Here is an 18,366-nt window from a genome sequence, read left to right on the forward strand (position 1 = left end):
ACCGCCATTCTTATACCCAGAGAAGAACAAAGTTAAATCTCAATATATCTCTCTGTTCAATCACACACTCCGTCCTGTATGTGTTTTATCGAATGCTGCTTAGTGGGTGTTCAGTTCCTTTCTCCCCCTGCTCCCTCACATCCTAATGAATATGTTAAAGTTCCTTAGGGTGGTTCAGTCAGTTTCAGTTGTGGAGTGATTCAAAGTATAATACGTGAGCCGTTCAAGCTTTGGAAGCTGGGATAACATACCAGTATTGAGGATCTTGGTGGCACAGACAGACTGCAGACAGAGATTGAAGGTTGTGGCCTTGAATTCATTGCAAGGTTTTGGCCCTTACCTAATGTTGAAAATCACCTTCGTCGTGGGGAAAAAAAAAAATTTGCACCCGTTTTTACTGTTTATCAGACATTATAAGAAAGCCCATCAGGAAATGCCAGGGTCTCTGGCAGTTTGTGTTTAGATACGTAAAGCCCCAGCACAGACGCCTAGATAGACGGAAGCTTTCTACAAACTCAGTGGCAGAACATCGGTTATGGAAAGAAAGGTAAACTAGAAGATGTAGAGCTCAGAGCAAAAATGCTAGCAAGGGCTCTGGTGAGTGTTGTTTATTGCAAAGCAAGCAGATTTATAGCTGTCCAAGGACTCAGGTTTTATCTGTATGTCTGAGGGGAGAAGAAAACAAGACCACTTGCAGGGCCCATCCTTCTCCTTCCTCCCATTTCTAGTGTTTTCTATGAGGATTTCAAACTGTTCCTTTGTTGTCCTGAACCGTAAAATGATTTACCCCCTAGCATCTGAATGATGATCATCTCCAAAATAACCTGTGTGTATTTAAAAGGTTTAATTGAGGGGGTGGGTCTTACATACAAATACTGCTGTTTCTTGGAACTGCAGAGATCGCTGGAAATCTACAGATATTTACTTATATAGCTTTATGGAGGTATAACATTTAGTTTGGAATGGTTGAGCCTCAAGTTTTACAGAATTTTCACAAACCGTATTGATGTGATGATTTGGGGGAGGGGGCGCTTCCCAAGGCCTCGTAGGAACTTCTTGAGCAGCTTCCTAGTTTTCAAGTGAAGTTTTCACTTGAACTGATCATTAAATTGACCAGGAGTAAACATTAATCCAGAAGAATTAGTACCTCTAATCACATCACCGATAAGAAGCATCAAAGGAAGCATCCAGAATATGTTAATAGAACAATACAGTAATCGGATGAGGGCATATTTTCAGTCATACACACAAATATTCTGAAAATAAGTTGTACGTACACAAGTTGGTTAAAAGGGAAAATTTTAGTTTAGGGTTTGAAACATTTTAATTGAAATGTCTTGTATGTCCAGATTCTAGGAATAAATAGTCAAATAAGGGAATTTGGGTTTAGTGAGGCTTAGAAAGTTTGGTAAAGTTTAGTTTCTCTTATCTATACCGTGAGAAAACCGAAACTGGGTTTCGGTGATTTGACAGTCATACAGCTGGTCATTGGCAAAGGAAGAATTCAGGTGTCATTCACTTATGTTCTTTATTTTCCTCTAAGGTTGAATATGAGTAAGTTATATTAAGCATAATCAAAATTTGGAACTTGAAGATACAAATTCTGTTTTAGCCTATTAGTATAGGGTTAGGTATTCTGTGCTTAGAGGCTCACAGGTAATTTTATATTAAAGGTTGATATGCTAAGAATGAAGATCAGCTGGATTTAAGATTTTCTATTTTGAAACTTACACGATTCCTAAGATAGTGTTGTCAAATTTTTTAAATAAATAATTTATGGCTGCATCTGGTCTTAGTTGCAGCACGCGGGATCTTTAGTTGCAGCGTGCGGACTCTTAGTTGCGGCATGCAGATCTAGTTCCCCGACCAGAGATCGAACCCAGGCCCCCTGCATTGGGAGCTCGGAGTCTTACCCACTGCACCACCAGGGAAGTCCCTGTTATTAAATATTAAAATGTATCGTGTCTTTAAAAGTTTCTCAGGTTGGGGCTTCCCTGGTGGTGCAGTGGTTGAGAGTCCGCCTGCCGATGCAGGGGACATGGGTTCGTGCCCCGGTCCGGGAAGATCCCACATGCCGCGGAGCGGCTGGGCCCATGAGCCATGGCCGCTGAGTCTGCGCGTCCAGAGCCTGTGCTCCGTGACGGGAGAGGCCACAACAGTGAGAGGCCCGCGTACAGCCAAAAAAAAAAAAAAAAAAAAAAGTTTCTCAGGTTTGATTTACAATGGAGCTAGGTCATTTGAAAAATACCTTGGAATCTTTCAAATGCAATTGTTGAAATGCATTGAAGAAAGTAATTTACTCCTCTGAAAATTTTTCAGATGGCAAAGCGCAAGGCAACTGCTTTATTTATTTGCAAACAAATACCCATAGAGGAAATGCATAGAGCTGGTTTTAAGCTAGACAAGCTAAAATTCCTGGGTACAGAGAAGAAATCCTGACAGGCCTTTAATAGAGCTTACCTGGAGTTTCTATGATTAAATATGTTGTAACCCCGGAGTGATCTATCATAATCACAGTTTTTAAAATAAAAATGCTGTACAGACCGTTACTGAGGGGAAAAGCGATAGTCCTCTCTGAATTAATTATATATTCTTATCTGGTCCATAGTCAAGAACATTCTATAACAAAGTGAATTTTTTATCAAAAGTCAAACAATATGTTTTAAAAATCACAAGAACCATTTAAAACTAGTGCCCTGGCATTTTGATGTTATCTTGGTTAGAGGTGATCAATTTATCAATAATTTTTTTCTTCTAAAATATATCTTCACTAAAAAAATAGATTCAAATATGGATCAAAAAAAGAAATGATAGAAATTTATATATTGAAAAATCTATCAAAGCCATACCTAAAAATCACATAAAATTACCATGTTGCTTTTTCCTTCTGCTCCCAACTGCAGTCAAGGGCCATTCCCTTCAAACTTCCAGTTTCATCCAAGAAGTATTCCTTAACTTTGTACTTTTTTGTGCAAGTAATTTGATATGCCTTACCTTAGTATACTACCGTTCTTCACTATGGAGCATTTTTAATCTTATAATAAGACTGATTTATAATGTTTTGTGCAGTGACCCCCGGACGGTAGTCTTTTTGTGCAGGTGCATGTTTGTGTACACGTACATGTACATGATAAGTAACTTTTAAAGTCGATCCCTATGTGCAAACAGTATTTATAGAGAGGACACCTCAGTGTTAGCAAGGACTAGTAAGATTCTCATCTTGACAGAAACTTCTTTAATGCAAAGTTTTCTGAAAGCTCTATCATTTTAACCAGTGGTGGATATTCCTATAGAGTTCATTTCTCCTTGGGGGAAAAAAAGGAATTGGAAAGGTATTTCAAGCAAGTTCTTTATAATCTGGGCGTACTGAATTTAGCACCAGCTTTTGTAATCACAGCCAGCCAATATATACATAGCTCTGATGTCCACACACTCATTTCATGACAACGATGGGCTTGGGTTTATGAGGGAAGCATACTTGTTTTCCAAAAGGGATAAATGTGCATAAATGTTAACAAAGTCCAGTCTTGATTTTTCTTTGGAAGTTTTCCTTTCTGTCTGTGCCACACTCTGTTGATTCTTTCTCATGGGACACCTCTGTCCTAGAGAAAGCAAGAGGACGGGCAGAGGAAGCAAGAATGGACTGGTCAACATTGTATTTTGAAGGTAAAGTGATGCTCTTCAGAAATTCTGCAAAACACAAATTTCCAAATCGAGGAAATTGAGTAGGGTTTTCATTACCCAAAACAAATGTTGATTTTTTTTTTATCAAGTCTAATTTGAACCATTTGGTGCAATCATGGTATAAATGAGTATGCCTCACTCTGCCTACAGATATTACAGTTGTTTCAGCTGGCCTGGAAACATTAGCCTGAAACACTGGGAAAGCACAGTCACATAAGAGAACTCTGTGTGAATAAAGAAGAGTGTAATTTTGTTTACTTACACAAGCAAACTGCTCCAATGTATATTGTATATGCTAGTGGTGCATCTTTCTCAGTCAGTGCCCTCCCGGAAATATGTGTTTAAATGTAAATTTGCTAAAACAAATAAGCATGCCAAGTTGTTTTCCCACATAATTTCAAGTGTTTCTCAGAAATTATCACAATATTGCTTAAAAAATTTCCCTAAGTGCTTCCCAGAATCTATTATCTTCAATAAGAATTTTTTTGTTTCACCATTTTTATTCATCTCCCCTTCTCGCCTGCTTACACACACACATACACGCAGGCACACAGACACACAAACTTTGACCCGTACACACTTCAGATTGCCAAGTCATATAGAGAAATAAATATAATCTAACAAAAAATGGGAAAAAATAGCTCTGATGTGAGTGGAGAGCACCCAGACCAGTTAAACTGTTTGGCTGAAGAGAAGAGGTTTAAAAGTAACTTGACTTTAGAAAGACAATTTAAAATTGAAATATCTGCTTGTTACATATGGACCCACGTGAGTTCCAAAACAGGTCACTAGTGGGAGAATGGGAGAGACGAGGACTGAAAGTTTTATGACTCCTGTAAGCTTTTTCTTTAAAACTGTAGGTAGTGCTTTGAGTCATCGTAGCCAACCCTATCCAACTCTCAGGTGGTATCCGTGAGCTCTCTGTTTACAGCCCCCCATATGAAGTTGATGGAGTGCCCCTGTTCATGACATCTGAGATAATCGTCTGAGCCCATCACTTGCTCCTGAAGTGACCCAGCAGTTAAATGTTATATTTCCTAATTTCTGGGTCACTTCCTTGACACACATCCACCCAACCAAGAGGCCAGCACAAAGGCACAGGTGAAGGTGAGCCATGGTGAGTTAACTGACTGACCGCCCTTCATCAACTTCTTCCAAAGTGTTTGACAAGACGTGTGTGCATGATACGTGCCTGCCACATGTCAATATTAGCTCCGTAGAGAAGCAACCTCTGATTTTTATGACTACGCACCCCTTTCGTAAAAATACCTGAGCTTGCGCCCCAATATAGGTAAAGCTGTTTCTAAATTAGTAATATTAGCAAAAAATTGTCTTTTTAGGTTAAAAACTAAATAGAAATTCTCATGTTTACTCCTCACGTTAGTGGATTGTTGTGTACGCCCTACGGATAGGAGAGAATGGGGAGGAAGGCATGGGTCTTTGTTCTTCTGGTCACAGCAGAATGCAGGAAACAAGAAGATGGTCTATATACATATATAAATAGGGAACGTTGTGAAGGTTGAGTCATGAGATTTCATGCACTTTTCATGGTTTAATGTTTTGAGTCAACTTCATTGAGGTATACTTTCCACGCAAAAAAATCTACCAATTTTACATGTACAATCGATACAGTCATATACACATCAGCACAGTCATGATGTGGAACGTTACCGTCACTCCCCAAAGTTCCCTTCTGTTCTTCTGCAGTCAATCCCTGTCTGCCACCCTCAGCCCCTGGCAACTACTGATCTCCTTTCTGTTCTTATAGTCTTACTTTTCCACAATGATTCCTCTGACTGGCTTGGTAGTGTCTGTAGCCTTTTAGGTCTGACTTCTTTCATTCTTAAAGTTATGCTTCTATCAATAGTTTATTCCTCGTTATTGCCCAGTAGTTAGTATTCCTTTGTGTAGATCTCCCACGATTTGTTTACCCTTAAGACTTAAACATCTAGAAAGCCTGGCAACATTTATGTTTAAAGTTTTGCAGAGCATGGTTTCATCAGTTTTTAACTCAGCAATTACAGTTCAGTTTTACGTGATACAAGTGCCAAGCTGGATAGGCTTGAAATTTGGTCATTTCTCTACCTTCTACTCAACCACATTTCTCTTGCCTTGATATCTGAATTCATCCTGAAGGAGAAAGGATAGAAAATTCCAATGGGAAACTGGTCATGAAAATAAGTTGCCAGTATGGTTAGGGTGGAATAATTCCTTAAGATAGTACACTGCAAATGTAGACATGAAATCAAAAACTACATCTCATAAACCTCTGCTTTTGTTTTAGATGGTCCACATTTCATTAAAAGCTTTAAAATTAAAATTAAAAGCTTTAAAATTACATCAAAGGGGAAATGTTTTTAGTTTTTAGCTGATCGTTTTTGGATTTTTTCTTTAAATTGTGCCTTAAATTTGACTGACAAGAAGTTCATTAAATAGAGTAGAAAATGAAACTATTCTGCACCTGTCTTTTAGAGTTAAACTGTTTGCTGATTTCTTAATAATTGGAATACTGCTAGAGCAGTATTAGATCTCCTAGATCTCCGCTACGTTCAGTGTTCCTCTCTCATTTCCACGCATGGAAAGAAAGGCAGTGTTTCCCTCCGTGCTCTGGCATGCTAGTGGCCTGCTGTGAACACAGATGGGTTCCTTCTTGGGCTGGGGATTCTCTGGGCTTGCGGTCACCTGACAGTCTAATGACCCCAAAGCCTCTTATCTGGTCTGTCTTCAATGTCTTTACATCTTTCCTTCTCTACTCTCCCTTTCCCTCAAATAAGAAAAACCAAACAGTCTTATTTGACTTTGGTTTTAAAACTATGCATCATATAAGGTGCTTTGATATGAAGAAAGGGCTCAAATAAAACCATTGAAACCATGATCGTTGATCCTACTGCAAGAAAGATTTTAGAAAATCACTCTGGAGCCATGTAGAACTGGGTGCCAGATTTCTACTGAGTGATATAATCACCAGTTCAGTGAATAATAAAAGGAAGTCTTTTCATTTAAAATGCTTAGATGTAAATATTTTAAGTGTTGTATACTTTTTCTGAACCCAGTAAAACTGGTTTATAAGTCTGGATTATTTGGTGTTACTCATCTTTTAATTAATAGGATAGCCAGTTATTGTCATAGGAAATCAATACTTATCCTAATACCTTGCATTTCACTTAACAGGGTAAATCTTATTATCCTCATTTCGTAAATAATAATTCCCAATGCAGAGGGTTCAAGGTCACTGAACGCTGGTTACAAATGGGGAAGCCTAAAGTAACTCACCAACTACAAAATCGAATGGGAAGGACAAGAATCTAGCTACGCACTCTGATGTGATTTATCATTCATACACAAGACCAGCATCCCAGTATGAGTTGGTCAGTAGTCAGGATTTCCTAGTGGCCTAACAGACTGAATTTTTGTTTTATTAATATTTATTCTATGATAATACCTAATTCTTTTTATGGCTCTTAATTACTCTGGTAAAGTGTATTTGACATGATAAGGGGGCCTAGATTAAAGATCTCTACTTCTCAAGCTATCTGTGAGGAAGGACCAGTTTCCCCCCAATCAGTCTTGAGCCAACACTTAAGTTCAAAAAAATAAAATAAAAATAAATTATTTTAAAAAGAAGTGATCATGCCTTTAGTTGTTACAGCAGTGTCCCATTGTCCCGAAGGTTTCCAAATGGTTGCTCTCAATTACCTACAGACTGGTTTTAGGAAAATAATAGCCCTCAGAGTAGCCCTTTTTGAATAGCATGTGGACCACGCATGGAAAGTCTTGTCTTAACAGAGGAGTCTTAAGCCACTGTTTGAGAATCACTGCACCACATCGTGCTTACTTCTGTCACAAAGATCTTCAGGAAAAAAGAACCTTGGCCTCTCTTTTTTCCCTTTGATGATTTCTGACTCCCTTCAACCAGTTTAATCCGAGGATATGCTAAAATTGATGTTCATTCCTAGCGTTGAGCTTTCAGACCCATTCTGTTGCATGAGAAAATCAACTTTGTTTCTTGCTGCAGTTTCTCTATTTATGAACGTGATGGTCTTAGATCATCTTGATGAATGATGGCTTCTCTGGAAAGAACTTTGGTGGCACTTCACATTGCCTGGATCCAGAGTTTACCCGGTCAGGAGGACTCCAGTTGGGAGTATGCAATGTAGACATCTGTCCCGTCCCCAAGCACATTTGTTTACAGAGAGACTGTGTTGTCCTTCTGTGTAAATATAAATGGATGCTTCTGTTACCACAATAAATGAAGCTTCTCTTTTATCATTCAGGCTACCAGCAAAGTAACCTGGACCTCTTCCACCAGAAGTAAGTGCTTTAACATAACAGTCTCCTTTTTAGTGGAGACAGCCACTCAGGCCTAAAAAAGAGTCTGAAAGGCGGTAGATTTAGAAATAGCAGGCATCGTGGCAGGCCAGGAGAAAAGAGAAACCATATGGGACTGCTGTGTACCGTTAGGGAAGGGAAGACAGGAGGGTGATTGAAAGGAGATGCCTCAGGTGGGTTCAATCAGTTGCTATGGTTTCTAAGGCCTGTTTTAATACCGGAGGCTGCCAGCTCTGTAAGTACATTATCGATATGCAGATTTAGGTGCAGGCTACCTGGGAAGAACCTGAGGAAGAAATGGCTGTACCTTGCTCAGACTGGGTTTCCATAGTGAAAGCCTCCATAAAAGAACAATCAAGAAAATGGATTTGATGGTTAAAGAAAAATAGTGTAGAAGAGGACATTACAGCGCTCTGGAGACCAGCCTTGTTCAGGAGAGGTCCTGCTCCTTGTTATCACAGACTCAGTGTGCCCACCTGCAAAATGGCCTCATGGATGACAGTCACTTACCTCAGCGAACTTGGAGTCAGATTTTCTGGGTTCAAGTCCTGGACCCCAGTTAGCATCTTCGCAACCTTAAGCCATCTCACCTCTGGTGTTTCATCTGTTACACATTTGCTGAGCTCTGGAAGCTATTATACTGCTCAAATGAGGTAATCTCTGCAAAATCACAATTTATTTCTCTGCTTATTTACAACACCAACACTCTCCTTTACTTCCCTGCCTCAGAAAAGAATGGAAGGGAGACCCGTTGCTGTGAGCGATAAGTTTTTAAAAAATGGCTGCTGCCCGACTCTAGGATCATCCAGAGTCACCGTGTATACACATCATTGTATGACTAATGTGAACAGACAGCTGTCTGAGAGTGTTTGATCTGAAGGCTAATTTCTCCTGCAAGATGAGGGAGGGACATCTGTATTTGACAATTTATGTAGGACTGGACACCCACACACATATAAAATGATAGAATGCTAGCAATGAGCCTTATAAGGAATACCATGTAACTATTAGAGCTTCTTTTTTAAGTAATTTAAATAAATGACAAGTATTGCCTTATTATCAAATTTTAGGTGTCATGATTCGGACCATACGATTGTGGTCCAGAGAGAATTTCATGTTGCAAGGTTGAGTAGAACGGTCTACGAGAGAGAATTCTCCATTGCAAAAATAGTACAGTTCCCTTTATCCTGTTTCCCCTAACGTAACATCTTACATGAGCATAGTATGGTTGTTGAAACCAAGAAATTGGGATTGATACCATGCTGTTAACTAATCGAGAAACTTTATTGCACATTTACCAGTTTTCCCACTAGTGTTCTTTTTCTGGTCTAGGATCCCTAGAATCTCACATTTATTTGTCCTGTCTTCTTAGTCTCCTCCAATCTGTAACCAGTCTTAGGTCTTTGAGTTTTTAAAAATCTTTCCCGACATTTACACATTGACGAATACTTGCGACTGTTTTGCAGAATGCCTTTTAGTTTTGGTTTATCTGATGTTTTCTCATAATTAGATTGAGGTATAAATTTTTTGGCAAGCATGCCACGGAAGCAGCAGTGTGTCCTTCTCGGTATAAATATATACACATATGTATCTATCTCACACAAGGTCCGTGATGATCCTTATCACTGGGTAATGTTTCTTGGACAACTTGGTTAGGGTGATGTCTGCTAGGTTTCTCCATTATAATGTTATGATTTTCCTCTTTGTAATTAATAAGGCTCTTGTCTTGTTATTTAAGACGATTTTATGCTTCTGTAAAGTGACAGTCAAGGGTTGGAGCAAGTGCTGTTCACAGAGGGTTGCCGAGTATCCTGGACTGGTGGGAAGAAGCTGTGCCCTAGAAGACGATGGAGTCATTATTTAAGTGTTTGAATAGATTTTCCTCAATCCATACTGAAATGGATTGCCTGACATTACACTGCAGGATTTTTAAGTCCGACCTCCAGGCGTATCTCATAGTTACTAGCAAAAATGAAAGTGTGAAATGCTTTTTAATGTATATTTAACAACACATAGTCTGGTGATTACTGATGTGTATTCTCTGTGGACTCCCTCTGCTATCAGAGGAGGATGTTGAGAGACAACATTTTTACACATTTATTCTATCTAAATCCATCACATGTTTACTTTCTAGATATGTATAGCTGTCATTTATAACAAGATCATAAAAAGTCAAATACGCTAAGTCTAACTCAAACTTTGAATCATAGGATTACAATCAATTTTCAGAAAAGTGCAATTACTGTTTTTCCTTACTCTACCTTATGAAATAGGCTACTGGTAAATGACACGAAAATATAGCCATTAAAAAGGGGGTGGGGGGGCTTCCCTGGTGGCACAGTGGTTGAGAGTCTGCCTGCCGATGCAGGCGACACGGGTTCGTGCCCCGGTCCGGGAGCATCCCACATGCCGCGGAGCGGCTGGGCCCGTGAGCCATGGCCGCTGAGCCTGCGCGTCCGGAGCCTGTGCTCCACAACGGGAGAGGCCGCAACAGTGAGAGGCCCGCGTACCGCAAAAAAAAAAAAAAAAAGGGGGTGGGGAATACAGCATAGCAGTGGGGGTATGGGGGGGTAATGCTACTTTGTTCATCCTTTTGATCCAGAAATTCACATAATAGCTCCTATTTAAAGGAATTTACATCATTGAATCCAGTGCTTGTGCTGAAGAAATAAAATTTGAAAAATGTACTCAGTTCCTTCCTATGGTGTCACTGTTTGATAAGGATTAAGGTACCTTTTTTTTTTTTTTTTTGGCATACACTGGGTTGCACAGCAAGAGTTCACATCTTGTACTAATATTTGCTAAATACTTGCATAGTCTATAGGCCATTGTTGTTAAAGTAGCAGTAGTGTAGGCATTTTAGATCACAGAGCCCCAGTGGTCTACGTTTTGTTTGCTTTGACATTATTCAACTCAATCTGTTTCTCTAACTGTGACTCTAATGACTACATTGGCATGGCAGAAAAGTATGCTTTGTGGATCGACTTGTATTAACCGTGCTTGCATGTTGTTTTCTGCTCTCGGTGTTCCATGAGCAGACAGAGCACCTTCGGTTGCACTGAATAATCATGCACAGTCAATAAGTTTTTGTGTTTGTCTTTGTCATTTCTTTGATGTGGCCTCCAGGATGCTGCTGGCAAGGTGCTGGACCGCTGGGCCATCATGTCTCGAGAAGAGGAAATCATCACCCTTCAGCAGTTTCTGCGGTTCGGAGAAACCAAATCCATTGTGGAGCTGATGGCCATTCAGGAGAAAGAGGGGCAGGCCGTAGCTGTACCGTCTTCAAAGACAGACTCAGACATCAGAACTTTCATTGAGAGCAATAATCGCACCAGGAGTCCCAGCCTCCTTGCCCATCTAGAGAACAGCAACCCTTCCAGCATTCATCACTTTGAAAACATCCCCAACAGCCTCGCCTTCCTGCTGCCATTCCAGTACATAAACCCGGTCTCAGCCCCGCTGCTAGGATTGCCTCCGAATGGGTTGCTGTTAGAGCAACCAGGACTGAGGCTGCGGGAACCCAGCCTTTCGACCCAGAATGAATATAACGAGAGCAGTGAATCTGAAGTGTCTCCCACACCCTACAAGAACGACCAGACGCCCAATAGAAACGCCCTGACCAGCATTACTAATGTGGAGCCCAAAACTGAGCCAGCCTGCGTGTCCCCCATTCAGAATTCCGCCCCGGTCAGTGATCTGTCCAAAACCGAACACCCAAAAAGCTCATTCCGGATCCACCGGATGAGAAGGATGGGGTCAGCCTCTAGGAAAGGAAGAGTGTTCTGTAACGCATGTGGGAAGACGTTCTATGACAAAGGTACTCTCAAAATCCATTATAACGCTGTTCACCTGAAGATCAAACATCGGTGCACCATCGAAGGTTGCAACATGGTCTTTAGCTCCCTCCGAAGCCGTAACCGTCATAGTGCGAACCCTAACCCTCGCCTTCACATGCCTATGCTGAGGAATAACCGAGACAAAGATTTAATTCGGGCCACATCAGGGGCTGCCACCCCCGTCATAGCAAGTACAAAATCAAATCTCACACTCACAAGCCCTGGCCGGCCCCCAATGGGTTTTACCACTCCCCCACTAGACCCCGTCTTACAGAATCCTCTCCCTAGCCAGCTGGTATTTTCTGGGCTAAAGACTGTCCAACCAGTTCCTCCGTTTTATAGAAGTTTACTCACTCCGGGGGAAATGGTGAGTCCTCCAACCTCCCTCCCGACCAGTCCCATCATTCCAACCAGTGGTACCATAGAGCAGCTCCCCCCATTACCCTCTGAGCCAGCAGCGCCAGTAGTGATGATGGCCACTCATGAGCCCAGTGCCGACCTGGCGCCCAAGAAGAAGCCCAGGAAGTCCAGCATGCCTGTGAAGATCGAGAAGGAAATTATTGATACTGCCGATGAGTTTGACGACGAAGACGATGACCCCAATGATGGCGGAGCTGTGGTCAACGACGGGAGCCATGACAATCACTGCCACTCGCAGGAGGAAATGAGTCCAGGCATGTCTGTGAAGGACTTTTCTAAGCATAGCAGGACCCGGTGCATTTCAAGGACTGAAATAAGAAGGGCCGACAGCATGACTTCCGAGGACCAAGAACCTGACCGGGACTACGAGAACGAGTCTGAGTGTTCGGAGCCCAAACTAGGTGAGGAATCTATGGAAGGGGATGAGCACATGCACGGCGAGGTGAGCGAGAAAGTCCTGATGAACAGTGAGAGGCCGGACGAGAACCACAGTGAGCCCTCTCACCAGGACGTCATCAAGGTGAAGGAAGAGTTTACAGATCCCACTTACGACATGTTTTACATGAGCCAGTACGGACTGTACAACGGCGGGGGTGCCAGCATGGCAGCCCTACACGAGAGTTTTACATCATCTCTGAATTACGGCAGCCCTCAAAAGTTCTCCCCGGAAGGTGATCTGTGTTCTAGCCCAGACCCCAAAATCTGTTATGTGTGCAAGAAGAGTTTCAAAAGCTCCTACAGCGTGAAGCTTCACTACAGGAACGTTCACTTGAAAGAGATGCACGTCTGCACGGTGGCTGGCTGCAATGCCGCCTTCCCCTCTCGCCGAAGCAGAGACAGGTCAGTAAATCTCCATTGGCTGCTCCTGCTGGGGGTGGAGGGTGCCAGTCATGGTGGACTTGAAACATTAAAAAATCCAGCTTAGATGTTTTTTGATGCACTGTAAAGATTGGCCACAGTGATCACGTGACCCCCAAGCTGCCGTGCTCGTGAAGGATTGTTGCAGTTGGTGCTTGTTGTGATTAAGCATGCAGAATCATACGCCATCTTACCCAGTAATGCACGCCATTTTTCTCTGTGCTCTGTGTATGTCTGTATGTGTGTTTCCATGCATCTAGGTGTGAATAAGTTAACTATGTACACAGTTCCCTGCTTCCCCGTGAACCTTCACTTAGAAGCCGCAGCTTCTGTTATATATATTTCTGCTTTGCCATGTGGCTTTTTTAATTAAATCAATATATTATCTTCATACACACATATTTATCCAATATAGAAACAGAAATTTACGGATGGAAAGAACCATAGGTCCAGGACATCGAGACAGCCTGCATCTCCGTAGGTATAACCAGAAATGTTATCGTTCTTACATGAGTATTTAGTATGTCCTTGAATTCTTTAAGAGTCATAAAAATATCAGAAGAAAACGGGACCAAAGTAATTGTTGATACGGGGAAAGGGTATGGTGATGTGGGTTACTTTAACTTTACAATGTCTTTGAGCACAGCTCTAAAATATAATCTGTTGTGGGAATTATGCACAGAAGGGGAGGCATGCATATACTTTGAGGATCAGTTAGAATATATTATGTCCAGCCTTCAGATGACATCACACCTTAGCTATGTAGCTGCAGCTCTGAAACAGTTGGGCTTAAACAGAAGCAGCTGGTCCTAAACCTACAGTGGTCTTTTTCAATCTTAAAGAAAATGTGATATAAATGGAATGTGTCAAGGTGGTCAGTGGTGGGGTAACACAGTTGTCCTACCCTTGCGGAGATAAGCTTGTGAACAGATCATTTACATGATACACTAGCCCAACTAGAGTCACACAGTTAGTTCATCCCATCATATTGGATGTGGTTTTTGGTTTTCCAGTGCCTTTTAAAAATATTTTTGGAGAAAATTTTTTTACATGGTAAAAATCAATATATGTAGAAGAAACAAAATGAATTAGGAAGTTTCCAAAGAGCCACCACCCAAGTTCTAGTGTTTATCAGTTGGGCAGAGGTCTCTGACAAAGTAACATATAATAGAAGTACACTGAAAAGTAGTGAACTGTCACTAGAATGCTCAGCTTTTTTTTTTAAGTTCAATCTTTTTAAAAATGAAAGTTAAAATACATTTTCCTTTGTACTAAAATATAAGCGGCCCAATGTATGAAAAGCAAAATCTCTGAGAAAAAACTAAGTGGCTTTCTTTGTACAACTCAAAACATGCTTTGAAGAGAAATCTCTCTTCCTAAAAATCCCCCCTCCCCCATTTACCTTGTTCTGTAAAAACGTTTTATGGTCACAAAGTTCTTTTCAGTTCCAGGTTATCATCAACAGCCCCAGAATACGGCAGATAAGATAGCTAGACTTTGAATAATAAAATATAATACTATACCCAACCCCCCCAAGTTTGTGAGCAATATTCATTCTTTTATGTTTGAAATAGTGCACTTGTGATAATGAGGTTAATGCATTGGATTTTTTTTAACAAAAATAAAAGACTCATGAAAACCTGCATAAAATATTTATGGAAATGGAGTGTTTGAAGACAAGCCAAAATTTAAGCTTATTTGCATGAATTCCTATCACAGTTTTAGTTGGTTTGCTGAAAATACTGAAAGTCATGACACTGGAATAAATGGCTCTGGGACCAAAGGCTACAACACCTGAAGCTTGGTGCTTTCATTTATGTCAAGCTGCTAGAAAACGCAAGCACTTGTGTTTTTATGTCCTAATGTATAAGGAGGTACTGTGGAGAGGGTGGTTTGTCTGAGGAAAAACATCTAGTGATTGATTGATAGCAGAAGAATATTTCAAGCTCTGATTTTATTTTAAGGATTGAGAGTTTCATGAGTGACCAGCCATACAGAAGTTTAGACCAGTGCCTAGGATAACTAGGATATAGGATATTCTAGGTGAGAAGCATAATACAGATATTCTCCCATGTATGTTCAGTCACAGAAGAGATTGCAAACCTCAGAATACAGCTGGTTACATTTCATATGGGTGAAATAGCACTTTATGCCTAATCTTTTTAATTCTGGAGTTTTGTCACACATGATAAAAAGCAAATTGAAAAAAAAATACTGTACAAGAAAGTCTTGATTCTCACATGAAATTTTGCTTTTCAAGAATCCGCAAATCTTTTGACCTCAGGGTAAAAACATAGCAAAAACTCTTGATACTTTGACTTTTTTTTTTTTAAGAAGAGTGTTCATCCTTGTTGAGTCTGTTACTTGAGTTAATATATGATGTGAATGTCACTACCACTGAATAAGCGAAAACAGTGATGCCATTGGGGTACCACCCTCTCTGTGCATCTCAGGAAACACAGTTGCACTATAATTGTACTCCTGTTTCAGCCTTTTACTGTCATTTCATCAACTAATAACGATCTGTAATTTAATCTCCTTATTCACAAAGCCTCTTGCCTCACATCTTCAATCTCCCCCTCAGACATATTATCTTCCTCTTTCTCTTCACTTGTAATGTGTCAGTCACAAGAACCCCAGGAATTTCGTGTCCCTGCTTTTCTCCTCTTCAATTCACTATGAAGCTAGGATAAGTTTTCTTACCTTTCTCTGAGCCAACATACCTTCCCAAACAGAAATCCTCCTTTGCCTTTAATCCTGCCGTGTCCTCGCCCATTTCTCTCCTCTCCCCAGAGTCTCGACTCATCCATCCTAGACTCCACAACATCTTCCTTGTGCAAACAAAGCATTAGAAGGCATTCTGAGTGGGGGCTGAAGTGTGCAAGGCTACCGGGTTTCTGGGATGCCTGTGATAAAACTAACAGAATGACCCTCTTCCTTCTGTCTACGAAAGCAGCCTTCTTGTCTTTGGGCTTAGAACACCTTAAAGGAGAGAGAAACAGGTCTTCTTGCGCTTCTTCCAAGATGGTTATACACGAGGGAGTTGCGTGTTTGGTCTCAGATAGGCTGTTAGTAGGATGGAAGTAGAAAGATGTTAAATGCTGTGTTTTAGATTTGATGGCTAGGTAGCAGAGATTTCCAAGTCTTCGCTTATGGTCTTTCTAGGTTTTTATAAGATCAGATTGAAGGCTTTTTGAAAAGCAAGAATATTCTTTGTGTAAAGTCACAAAAAGGGAGACGAGAGAGAGAGAGTGGGGCACAAGCAAGGCTTGTGAGGGCTGAGGAGTCCAAGCGCAGTGTCAGAGGTGTCCTTTTCTATACAGCTGTGAATGTGTGTGAGTTTAATAAATTAGAAAGCAAAGAGGACCATTCCACACTAATGACAAAGAGCGAGCTAACATACCCAGATGCCAATTCATCTGGTTGCTAGGTGGTTGTTAGGGTAATTTTTACTCCAGGTTCTAGAAGTAAAATGTAAATTATTTTCCCTGTAAAGAACTATAGAACTATAAGGCAATGGCTGAAGTATTTAAGTGTATACTGATAACAGTGTGTCGTGTTACACCTGACAGTCTCTAAACACCCTTACTTCTTTCTTGTCCGTCCCTTGATTTTTCTGCCAAGATGCTGTTCTGTCAGGGAACAGGAAAGCTGACCCTGGGTTTTGAAGTAAACATAAGAAAATACTCCCCGGGAAGAAGAAATTCCAACTGGCCTAGAACCTACAGTCTTCATAAAGGACATTTTCTTGAAGATAGTGTCATAGAATTGGCTGGGCCTGGCTTCCTTTGGTCATTTCTCATCCTCTGTCATGTTTTTTGATCCCCAGGAGGGCTGAGTGGCCATGGATCAACCCCATTTATAAATTACATTTGGTTTTTATTCAGAAAAATAAAAACCCTTCTGTCCTCTTCCCCCAAATTCCTTATCATTTGCTAATGTGATAAAAATCTATTTAATGCCAATCACTAAAACAGACATAAATAGATTTTACATTGGCAACTATAACGAAGACGTTGTCCACAGAAACTACATGGTCTGCATCTTTGTTCCTCTCTTCCTCTGAGAATAGTGGCCACTAATTGCCACAGTTTATCTTGAATTTTATCAGAAGGGTCAGCATATATGGTGATCTTCAAGGTGTAGGAAAGGCGATTCAGCCCCATGAATAGATTTAAAAACAAAATAATATTTGGTCAGGGTGATTTATAAATAAATATGAGGCAACCATTGGTGCCAAGTGTGAACCTTCTCTTTGATTTCTAGTTAAATCTGTCCAGCTTTAAACGTGTAAACTTCTTGATTTGTATGGAATAAGACATCTGTATTTGGTTTATTAAAACCTGCTGATGCCTCCAGAACTAAATTTGTTCCTATATAGGCCTCTGAGTAGCTGTACCTAAAAAGCAGAGATGTATGGTTTTTGCTTGTCTGATTACCTGACTTCCAGCCCTGTACAGGTGTGCAGGAATAAATTAACATGAGCTACCTCTGATGAGCCACTGCATACATTAACAGCAGAGGTGAAGATGCGAAAACATGCTACCTGCCTCCTGTTAGCACCTTGTTAGCAGTGACATCCATTTTTTCCATCATTCTCTGTGTTTGGAAATTTATAGAGAACTTTTCTAAAAAGAGATTTTCAGTAAATACACATGATTTCACCAGGCAATACCTCCAAGAAATGAGCCACTTAGCACCAACTTAAGATCACTATTAGTATATTTGCCCTAATATAATTAGCTGTCAAATAAAGCGTGTTAATCCTCTCCAAGTACAAGAAGAGAACATGTTAAGGCATCAGTCTTTTCATTTCCTATATTTTTGCCATTCAAACTGCAGCTCTCCTTTACCAGAATTCTTTTAAAAGGTGAAGTTGTGCCGGTCCTCTGACTTTTAAAGGAAGAGGTTTGTTTTTTTTTCCTTCTTCCCTGTTACTCTGTTTGGTTTCACAATACAGCCAGGAGATCAGTAGGTCTTCTGTACTTCTCTCCATTACTTTCCATCAAAAGCAAACAAACAAAATAAATCCCCCTTCTGAATAATTGCTAGTTGTGCCCTCCTCAACCGAAACTTTGGTAGTAAGATAAACTTTGGTGTCATTCCTGTCTCTGGGCTCCTGTTTATATCCTGGGAGAAGAGCAATGAGCAAAACAGTCTCCTTGTATCATGGGGAGAGACTCTGTCAAGCCTACAGTGAGCCTCGGATCTTCCTAATGACCTCCTGCTGGCCCAGCTG

At 40.7% G+C, this 18,366-nt stretch overlaps 1 protein-coding gene across 3 annotated transcripts in view; it reads left to right on the top strand.

Annotated features, from left to right (window-relative positions):
* Positions 1-18,366, top strand: part of BNC2 (basonuclin zinc finger protein 2) — a gene marked incomplete at its 3' end in the record, with an annotated part of 301,189 nt that overhangs the window by 271,857 nt on the left and 10,966 nt on the right. For 2 of the 3 annotated variants that reach the window (XM_079706197.1, XM_079706198.1), the window contains one exon: positions 11,140-13,109. In XM_079706197.1, coding sequence (XP_079562323.1) covers positions 11,140-13,109 — 1,970 coding nt within the window. Of the gene's footprint in view, positions 1-11,139; positions 13,110-13,542; positions 13,609-18,366 lie in introns of all 3 variants that reach the window. The other variant, XM_079706199.1, reaches the window with a different exon arrangement.

This window comes from Hyperoodon ampullatus, assembly GCF_949752795.1.
Source record: "Hyperoodon ampullatus genome assembly, chromosome: 6".
NCBI classification, from domain to species: domain Eukaryota; kingdom Metazoa; phylum Chordata; class Mammalia; order Artiodactyla; family Ziphiidae; genus Hyperoodon; species Hyperoodon ampullatus.